The 11708-nt window shown below is 34.7% G+C and overlaps 1 protein-coding gene across 7 annotated transcripts in view; it reads right to left on the minus strand.

Moving 5' to 3' along the window:
- The window catches only part of LOC115215229 (single-stranded DNA-binding protein 3), a 194236-nt gene that overhangs the window by 98128 nt on the left and 84400 nt on the right, over nt 1-11708 (minus strand). For all 7 annotated transcript variants that reach the window (XM_029784459.2, XM_036505380.1, XM_029784456.2 and 4 more), the window contains one exon: nt 7586-7621. In XM_029784459.2, the coding sequence (XP_029640319.1) occupies nt 7586-7621 (36 nt within the window). The remainder of the gene's footprint in view (nt 1-7585; nt 7622-11708) is intronic.

The following is an 11708-nucleotide window of genomic DNA, read 5'->3' on the forward strand; positions in this document are numbered from 1 at the left end:
TTACTAATATCAGATGCCAGTGTCTTTTAATCGCTTTGAAACTTGCCAGAGAAAAGTTTGCATTTTACTTTCTTTGGTTAAAAACTGATCTTACACTAAAAGATTACAATGCAATTTGAACCCATACCTTCCAAGTCTAATACAATAATCAATGATGCCACTATCTTTAAAATAGCTATTCATCACAATGAAAACATATTAAAAAAACAATCCAGAAACATGTAGATCTAACGCGCTTCCATTACAGAGTTATTTCAAATTGTGTTTTCACTGTAAAGTTCATTTCCGTTTTGCCACCTGAGAAAAGAGAAATCTCATTAATGACAGCTAGTTAAATACCTTAATTAAATCTAATACCTGCACAACTGTAAAAATAGTTGGCAAACAATTATTTAGTGTGTCTTACACAATATTTTTCTTTTATCTTCTGCTTAATGAAGGAATCACAACATTAATTGACTGGGAAACTTGATGTTTATTACTTTCCATTGGTCTTGTTTAAAAAAACACCATCATATATTGAATGGGAATAAGACACATTCATTACCATCATCGTTATTTATTAACATCGTTATCATTTTTTTATATTTATTCTTATTGTTGCTATTATTATGAAGGTGATAATGATGGTTGTGATTAGATTACTTATAAAAACAGCTTTTCATTTAGCTATTACTGATATTACTATCAGCAGCATCACTCTCAGAATGACAATGAGTTAATGAACTATCAGAGTATTTACACAAATTGTTGTAAGAACCCAGTCAAAGCTAAATGGTCACAGAAGTAAAAAAAATGAATGAAAAATCATAAGCCTTAACTAAATGACGAGCAGGAATAGCTATTTTAAATGGAAGGTGTTAAATGAAGCACTATAGTATGAGTAAACTCTTGGTAACCAATTGATTATTAATTACCAGATAACAACTATTAGGAATAAAATGCATTGTTTGAGTCATTTGCAAATCAGTAAAGATCCTTACAACAGATGATCAGAGTTGGATAGTTGAAATGTTATATTCAGATCATTGTTGATTGTGGGGGGCAGAATCAAGTGTGAGTGTGTGAGCCTGAGTGTGAGTGTTGATTAGCTCCAGATCAGCCCTGATCCAGTTGATACTATGATTGAATGATTTTAGGGAGATTTAGCTACTATTTCTAGCAGTTTGAACAGCCACCCATAATGAGGATTGCTAATTGGTGCATGTGAGTGAGATGAATGTATATTTAGTTTACAGTTCAACATAACTGAATCAACAATGATTTGGCAATGAGATTCAGGTTGCAAGACTACTACAGACCTCATAGTCATGATTTCATGTCCTAGAGCTATTCTATTGTACTTCTGAGCAAGCTGACTACTCAGCTTGAATAAAAAACCTTATTCCTTATTTGATAGTGGCTAGTAAGGGTGGGGTGCAGATCAGAGTATTCAGTTTATTTGATCCAACAATAAATACATCATCCTATACAAGAACATATGGAAAATAGATATAAAACAACAAATAAGTGAAACTCCTGATTGAACAGTTCAGCACCAGGTCAGCCTGGGGTGACAAATGCCATCTTATTCCCAAGCATAGTATTAAGTCATCCCATAAATAATGCAGGTTGTTTTTTTTTTTCAATTGCATAAACTAAATTAAGGTAGTAATTTCACCTTGATCTTTTAGTGCACGCTTTGAAGAGTGCAGTTCGATTTTAACAGTTATTTTTTCAAAAATATCATGGAAGTGTCAAAGGAGCATATTCGGCATATTTTGCTTTATGAGTTCAATAAAGGCAACAACGCAATGGAAAGTGCGATGAATATTAATGTAGTACATGTGGATCCGACAATAAGCCTAAACAAATGTCAATGGTGGTTCCAGAAATTCCAAGCTGGAAACTACAAACTAGAAGACAAGCCTCGTCCTAAAAGATCTGTAGAGCTCAATGAGGATGTCCTGCAAACTTTCGTGGAACAAAATCCCATTGTAACTGTTGAGGAACTAACAGAGAAGCTTGGATTTGGTCATTCAACCATTCATTAACACCTGTGTGCCATTGGGAAAGTCAGCAAATTGGGTCAATGGGTTCCTCATAAAATTTCTGAGTCTAATCACATATAGAGAGTGAACGTGTGCTCTTCTTTGCTGTCACATCTCAGAAATGAATCTTTTTTGGGACTGAATAGTGATTGGTGATGACAAATAGGTTCTCTATAAAAGCGTCAAGCGCCAAAGACAGTGGGTAGGGAAAGAAGAAACACTGGCACCCCAGGCTAAAGAAGGTCTTCACCCACGTGTTATCTGTTCAGTGGGATATGTATGAATGGTTTAGTCCACTTAGAACTTTTAAACCCAAACCCAACGATAACAAAGGAGATTGACTGTGAGCAGCTTGAGTAGCTTAGGTCAGTGCTAGAAGAAAAATGACTATCTTTGGTTTCAAGATGAAAGGTGTGCTTCCATCAGGATAATGCTTAGCCACATACAGTGAGGATGACATTCCAAAGGCTGGACTGGAGCAGATTGAATGGAAATGATGCCCCACCCACAATATTTAGCAGACATTGCCTCACTTGATTATCCACATTCTTCAAAATCATTTGGACAGAAAAAATACAAATTCTGTAAACGAGGTCAGAACATTACTGGAGGAGTATTTTTCATCACGGTCAAGTGAATTTTAGAAGAAGGGTGTTTCAAGCCTACCAGACAGATGGAAGAGCATTATAGGAAATGAAGGAAAGTATATGTTAGATTTAAAAAAAAATTTGCTTATCTTAATTATGAAAAATAAAAGAACTATAAAAATACCGCTTTATTAATGGGATGACTCAATATTTTTAAGACTGTATAAGCTATTGTACCCTTTCCTTTTTTTAAGATGACAGTGCATGATCAAAGTGGAGATTTTGGTTGTTGTTTCTAGCAGGTCAAGCAGTCAAATAAAGGTTTCTGCATTAAATGAAACACATAATTTGTAAATTTCTTTAAAATATCTATTTATAAGTAATGCTTCCAACCAAGAGGCAATGAAAATGTTCATGGTATCTATGCAAACCAAAATAAAATTAAACCAAGACAAATTAATTTCTGAAACGATACTTCAAAAATTGAGTGATATATAAACATAAGCCAGAAATCATATACCCCTCGCTTTCCCAAAGACAGTATACTCTTCTAGAATTTATACCAAAATTGATACAGCAAAACTAATTATAATTTGGTATAAAGGAACATAGCAGTTCTAACAATGTCATTAGTAGTTTCCTATTATTCAATATTACCTGATCAAAATAGAGAAAAAAAGAAAACGAAAAGAAAAAAACAACTAACACAGAATGTGCACAGGTAACTTTTCTGAACTGCATGAGAATGAAATAAAGAACTCAGCACTAAATTTTCAAGATCTTCCCTAAACCAAGTGATGCTGTGATTAGTAGTTAATATTCAGTTTGAACTGTTATAGGTTAGTTTTGGGAGGGAAAATATGAACGGTGTAGCGAATTCCTGGTGGATATAGGTGTGAGGAAGAAGGATTGAGGGAAAAAAATCATTAGTACAATACAAATTAGGAGTTGTTTAGGGTTGGGCGAGGGATGTTGGAGGGATGCTGATATAGACTTTTGTATAAAGCTATTTCTTCTCTTTTTACGAGTTCTTAAATGTAATTTGTTATGTAATCCCCAAGTCAGTCTTGACCCGTCTAAAATGTGGTTGTGTGGTAAGCAGCTTGTTTCACAACCACATGGTTCTGGGTTCAGTCCCACTGCATAGTATCTTAGGCAAGAATCTTCTACTCTAGCCTTTAACCGACCAAAGCCTTGTGAGTGGATTTGGTAGGCGGAAACTGGGGTCGATTCATTTGACTAAAAATTCTTCAGGCAGTGCCCCAGCATGGCCACAACCTAATGACTGAAACAAGTAAAAGTTAAAAGACAAATGCACCCACTCATATAAGTGACAAACATTATAAGTGAAGAGTATATTTACTGGTTTATATAAATTGAACAGCTGGTCACAGAGTACTTAACTTTAAAAAGAAAAACTAGGCTATATGTGGACACACTGATGTCAACGTTAGACTATTCAGTCTAACATGTAAGGAGTGATATGAGTGTTAGCTGAGACTTTTTTTTTGTGAATAAGTAATAGGATTAAACTGCTATGATACACTCAAAAAAGAGTGGCAGGTGGGGTTGAGGGATGGTTTCACCAAATTAATGTTTCCTTTATCTCAGGACAATAGCTTTAACTCTTTAGCATTTAAACCAGCCATATCCATCCCCAAATTTTCTAGCTACTTTGTGCATGATCTGGCCAGATCTAGCTTCTCACACCTACCCAACAGTGTCATTGTAAAAATAAACAATCACATCATTGAAATCTCAAAGTTACAAAATAATGCATGATTAATTGAAATCAATGTGAGTATATAAGCTTTACATTTGAAAGAGTAATATACCATAAAGTTTAATGCTTAACATGGCATAAAGAACTCTTTATTAAAGAACAGCTGATAAAACTCAACATTCTCAGATCGGTTCAAGCTAGGGAACATTAATTAATTATGCCAGGCAGCTAGAAGCAACACCACTAGTGGACTTTTATAACATTTTAAACTATATCCACAACTTAAACAGACAATCTACATGAATTTCCTCAGTAAATCTCTGACTGGTTCTATCTACTAAGATGTGGTCTTGCAAGGTCACAGCTATCAATCAATATAATCTAATATATTGCTTTTCATTTCCATGGTTCCACGTCTGCACAGTGACAACTATGGATTTGTTCTTCTTTTTTACAAGTATAATATCCAGAAAAACAAACTGAAAACACAAACTAATCTCTGTGAAAAATATTAACTACAATACCACAAAACAACCACAATTATAGTTAGCTCTCTCTAGTCACAGGCACTATTAATAGTTTAACATTTAGTAATCAACAATGTTAATTTTAGTTGTTGTTTAGCAACAGCTTGATTCTGATTGAACAGAGACCTATGATTAAAGGTGTTACATGGGTAACCATCCTGTCATCTTTAAGAGTATCTAGGTCAACATTCACCCAACGTGTTGTTTCCTTACTGTGAAGATAGCCAAATCTCTTAACTCACACCTGACTACTATTTCTGGTTGTTTGAAAGACTAGCTGGAGTCTCTCCTGTAACTTAGCACTAAAAGTAATAGCAATTAACACATATGTATAACTATAATTAACACACACTGTTAATACTACAGTAAGTGAAACAACAAATATGCTTTGTAATGGGCATGCTATCTTATGTATGATATCATGAAATTAATGCTTCAATGAACTGGAATTACAAATCTTCATCAAATTTAAATCGTCTTTTCTCATTCTTCCACCACAAACACCTTCACAAACGAACACTACCCTTTCCTGAAATGCTTTAATATTTTAGAAATTCAATATTTCTTATTTTGATAATCAGTGAATAAACTTCACTGAATATAAATATATACAATTACAAAGTCGAGGCAAATATCACCGGCTGACCTGTGTCTGCTACTCTAGGCCGATGAAGGACAACGATCCTGAAACACGGTGTCCCTAGATGCAGTTCCGGCAGCCGGGGGTGTTTGTCTCCCCTTCGTATATCTATATAAGGACACAGGGAAAAAATGTGTCAAAGCTATCAGGAGGTGTTCGATGCCTCCTAGGGCTATACAGCGGTGGTGTACCCCCTACTGTCACGTTCTTGTTAGATTGACAGTATACAACCATTCTATCGCCCCACCACCGTACATGTCTCTACGAGAGATTTAGAAATTCAATATTTCTTATTTTAATATATTGCTTTTCATTTTTGTCATATATAGCAGCAATGCAACAATGTTTCAACATAACTATATTCCATGTTCCAACAGGTCCCAACTTAAGAATGAAACTAAGAAATACTTGGAAGAAACGTTTACTGTTTATCGATTTATCCATATCTGCTGTCTACAACACTACAATCAGTACTAATAGGCCCAAGCCACTACTAGCCAAACAGTTATTGCGATCTTACTAAATCTTCGCTTCTTTCTAAGCCAATCTTTCCTCCATGACACTAGTTATTAAACTGCTACAAGAAACCACAATAAGAATTAGTGTATCCTGCAATTAGCCTCACAACCTCATGTCTAGCCTCACCTTTTGTATAAAAAAAAAAAAAATAAAAAAAAAAAAAAGTGTTATATTTTTCATATACTTATTTTCAGCTCACTAGCTGTGGCTATGTCAGACATTTAGAGATGAAGGCATCTTTAAAATGAAAAATGTCCTAAATCCTTATCTAAACAACTAAATGTTTATATAATGCCTTGTAGTGTGTTCAAGTGACCTAGGTTCAGATTATGTCAGTGTAACCCAAGCACTAGAGAGAAGCAGAGCAGACAGAAAGTAGTTTTAGACTGACTACAGTAGAAACCTTAATCTTCGACTTCCACAGAATCTGGCCACAGACAGTGATATATATATATATATATATATATATATATATATATAAAGTGATTAGAGATTTACTAAGAGCAGAATATAGCTGTTAAAACTAGTTCAAACAAGAAGACTGGTAGGGTCATGTCACTGCTATATAATGTATGTAAATACAACACACTTTATAGACAATACAGGGAAATAGAGAAAAAAAAAGTCAAGCAAAACTTTAATTTTATTCTACATTATTTCTTTCTATTTCTTTGCTAAACTAACAACAATGATAATAATAATAACAACAATTAATAACCAGAATGACAGTGGCAAATACAGCTTATGGCCACAGTTTTACTAATTACCCTCCCTCCAGTATGATCTTTTCATCCTATTTTGGGTAATCTTATTTCAAAGAACTTCCCACCATCCAAATTCAACATTCTAAGGACATACAAAATGGAAAGACAGATAATAGAGATGGTGGTAATCAGGAAAACCATACTGAGATAGATATACAAAAAGATAGGAAGGGAAAAAAACAGACAGACAAGGTCCTTCATGTAACAGAAAATTATAGTTGTAAAAAAGTTGCTGGGATTAGAATCTAGATGGGAGAGGAGCCATGAGGGGTCAAAGTTCCAACACTAGTATTGTGCTGTATCTGGGACAAAAGGCATTTAACTCTAACAGTATTACATACATACCTACATATAGGTACACCTTGTACTTCTAAGTACAATAGAATGTTAGTGGTGAAGTACAGTGGGAGCTGGTGAAAAGACCTTAGTAACTGACTGTAGCCAGCAATGGTAAGTTCACATTCTCCCATGGATCAACCTGCAATAGACTGGTATCCTGTGCAAGAGAGATATCTCTCAGTAGAACAGCACAGCATCTTGAAAAACTGAGATAAACTTCCTGTAACATTGTTAAATAAATGAAAGGAGAGAAAGATGATGTTGTAGGTTCATAATCCAATAGAAGTAGCTCATTTTGTTTTATTTTCTGTAGACTATTCATATAATTTTTGCAAACTGCAGACATTGAGAGAATCCCAAGATGAGAAATCAGAAGAAAACTCTATAGAACAAGTAACAAGAATGGTAAGATTGGTAAACATTTGTTTAAGAGATAATAGTAAACTTTATACTTACATATGCTATACCATTTACACCTGAATTTACAAAACCCTGAAAGGAGAAAAAAAAAGAGAACTCAATCAATAAGATCAAAACATAATTCACCAAAAATGTAATAATAACAACAGTTAACAATAATAATAATTTCTAACACATGTACAAGGCTTCAAATTAGGGGGGAAAAGCAATTAATTACATCAACTGCAGTATTTAACTGGTACAGAAGGATGAAAGGTAAGAAATATATAATCCCTATTATGACTATTGTTCTTACAACTCCCTAAGCAGCAAAGAAATACAACTATGGCCAATTCAGCAGAGATAGCCTTCTTATAGTTTATATAGTGGCTATGGTCTTGCATAGTCACAACCACCTGGCTGTAACTAGTGAAAAGTAATGGTAGAAATTTTTTCACTGTCCTCAAAGTAAATCATCTAAGAATTGCAGTTTAAGAAGTTTACTTCACAACTAACATAGTTTGGGGCTAGACCCCACTGTGTATACCACTTTGTTAACATATTGTGCGTGTGTGTGTGTGTTTCTCTCTGTGCATCTTTGCATTGATAACCACTTGAACAGCAATGATAATGTTTGTATACCCCATAAGCAAAAAGTCCAGTAGTTCAATGGTTCGGAGTGCAAAGACATGAAATATAGCAGCCTGGGGATCCATCCATAGAATGATATATCAAGAAACCTTGACCAACCCTTGCCAGCATGGAAAGCAAAAAGACATAAAAACGATGATCATGATAGCGATGATGATACAAGGAACATGTGGAAGATTTTTATGTTAGCTTGAGATTAATCATATTGTTTACAATTAATCCTTAGTAACATAACTGAAATCTTTTCAATCTCCATTTTCATTCTTGTCTCACATCTTAATGTTTCTAATACAAGACTTGACATCTAGAACAACTTCTCTCATAATCAAAACAAACCATTAATTATAATGATCAATAATCAATATAAGGTTTTTTTATGTATATGCATTTATTAATATTTACATATACACATAATGCATGCATACATTAAATCATATACAAAACACATATATTCTTTCACACTGTGTGTGTGTGCACACGCACATGAGTGAGTGTGAGAGTGAAGAGAGATGTAATTAAAGAAATTTAATTTCTGCGTGCATTTCCTTCCAATTTTACAAAACATGTTCACAAACAAATTTGACATCATTTTTGCCCTGGAAAAGAAGCCTAGGGACAAAACACAGTAACAAATCCTACTTATTGCCATAGTAGAAGTGTTCCTGCTAAACATTCAAATTTGTATGTGAGTATGTGCATCATACAAACACAGATACAGATACACCTACGCAAGATAACAGAGGCTTGTGCACTCACACTTATATAAACATACATACACAAGGACAATGTACCAAAAAATAAATTGTAATACAGTGTGAAGATTGACAGTATCTTAAGTAGCAATTTGGGGTTTTTATGTTGACAGAACAAAACAATATACAGAGAAAGTGCATGCACGCACGTGTGCACAGACACACTGGTTAAAACATAGTTGCATACATTTACAGACAATCATACGGCAACATACAAACTCAGCACCAATATAAAGAAATGTTTCATTGTACTTGTACTTCATTCAAAAACAGATACATTTCAACCACTAATAAAGAACTACAAGGTATCTGACTAATGTGAGATAGATGGACCAGGCCACATATGGCCAAATAGATCAACTTGGAGGTGAATCTTATAATCTTTAATTTTGCTTGTCTCTGAGTTGAAATTTAAATTTTAAAAGGATTAGCTGATCAAAGGAATACTTTTGTACTTGTTCATGTGCGAAACCCCCCCCCCCCCGAAATCCCTGAATACACATGCAAGCTAAATAGACTTTGTTCTATCAGGTAATGGAATAAACAGTAGTCATGAATATATGCAACCATTCCATAATGAAGAATGTACTATGTAAGCATCATAGTAAAAGGGAACCAGAGTTAAAAGACCATCTAAAGAAGAAACTGTTTTGAAGCTGAAAGATCTCTTGGTTATAACTAAGTTTTAAAAAAAACGTAGTAATTGACATGCTGAAGAGGAGAAAGAGACCCTATAATATAGAAGACAACTGAGTTTCTACGATGCTCTTTTTTTTTTGTGACACAACTTCAGAAGTTTATAAGACAACTTCAAAAGTTGAGAATACTTTGCTTTGTAGACTGGTGATTACTAATAAAACCAGGTGGAAACGAATGGCTTGTGAGAATCATGTACACAGTTGCTGTCAACAAAACAAAAAGTGGCAATGAACTCAGTGAGAAATTTGTGTGGAGATAGGCGCCTATCAGGACTCAGTCAACTCTCTTTTACTATACTTTTCCAGACCATACTGGCTATTATGCCTATATCCTGGTTCTCAGGTGAAAGTTGAGCTGAAATTCTAATTGTGGAAGCAAAACCTAGAATCTAAACATTTAAAAGTAAACCTAGTAAAGACAGAAGTTTTAGCTAGCAGGAAAACAAGACTAACTGCTATGTGATAAGTGACCATGCTCAATATGAAAACAGGGAATAGCTAGTAATTCTATGTAATAGACCCAAAATAAACTATAGATGCATAAGGTGCATGGAATTACTAGCAGACTGAGTAAAAAGGATTTTGTGCATAGCAGATGCAGAAAGAGTAGTTAGCAGTTAAATCAGCTATGAAATAAATTCTTTCAAATATTGAGAGAACTTTTTAGAAATAGTTGATAGCTTCCATTACTTAGGTAAATTAATAGGCAATAGAGGTGAGTGTTCAGAAGTCGTTGTAGAGAGAATAAGAATATGGTGGACAAATCCAAATGAAAGACCCAAGAAAGATACAAGAAGTGGTGTAAACTGATCTCAGGAAACTGGAAATAATGACAAGCGATGAGATCGTGTCCTGAAGTAGACCTGTCTGATCTAAGCAAGCATGGGAAGAAAAAAACACTTGAAATGATGATGACATAAATATACTGTATTTGATGGCCTATAAGACATACCTTTTTACCCAAAAATGGCTTTAAAAATCCCTCTTGCATCCAATGCACTCAATGTAGGCTCAAAATGGTATGTATGCTTACAAAACATGAGCTGCCATTTATTGGTGAACAATTGCCAACGGTATGCTTTATATCGAATGTGGATGCAATAAATTGTTTATAATTACTGGTAATAACAAAGTTATACAGGTAAGTGGAGGAATTAAAACATTATTTTAGTGGTAATTTATTTTACAAAAGAATAGCCTAGGCTAGGGTGCACTCTATGTACTCATGCGTCTTATAGGGCCATCAAATACAGTAATCACTTTTATTAGGTTTCATTCATTGGACTACAATATATCGGGGTACTACACTCAAGTGTTTGACTCACCATATCAAACCCAATACTCAATCTACTATTTATCTAAATATTTTTTTTTAAATCAAATAGCTAAGTTTTAATGTTTGTCAAAAAAGACTACAACTCCATACACCATGTTCACTGGTATACAAAAATACCAGTATGTGTGCGTGTGTGTGTAAATGAATTCTTCATCATCATTGTTTGACCGTGATCGAGACAATGGAATTTACCATGCTATGCCAGACTTCACGGTCCATCATAGCATTACGGAGGTCCTGTTGCTGGATGCCTGTATCCCTGGAGATTACATCAGGGTAGGAGAGTGTGCGTCCTCTGGTATTGCGAGTAGATGGCTTCCAGAGGAAAAGAGTAGAAATTACCTCTTTTTCAGCTCTACAACAATGTCCAGCAAACTGGACTCTCCTACCTTTCACAAGAGATGACACAGGTGGTAGTTTCCCCATATATTTGCATTTTGGTTGGATGGCGCTTCCACGGGAGATTTTGAGCTCTCATAAGGAGGCGAGTGTAGGTTCCATCCAACCGCCTCTCAAGCCTAGTGAATTCTTAGTGAACCAAGCAGGTTTTCAAATATTTGAAATGCAATGTATACCCTATTAAATCCTTTAGCATTCAGATTATTCTGTCAAATGTAATGTTTACTTATTCACATTGTTTTGAATTAATCATGCATCATCTTGCAGCTTTGAGATTTTCATGATAGGATTGCTTCTTTTTAGAAGGACGCTGGTTTGAGCATAAAACAGGGAGATATGGCCGA

This window comes from Octopus sinensis, linkage group LG8, assembly GCF_006345805.1.
Source record: "Octopus sinensis linkage group LG8, ASM634580v1, whole genome shotgun sequence".
Classification (NCBI taxonomy): domain Eukaryota; kingdom Metazoa; phylum Mollusca; class Cephalopoda; order Octopoda; family Octopodidae; genus Octopus; species Octopus sinensis.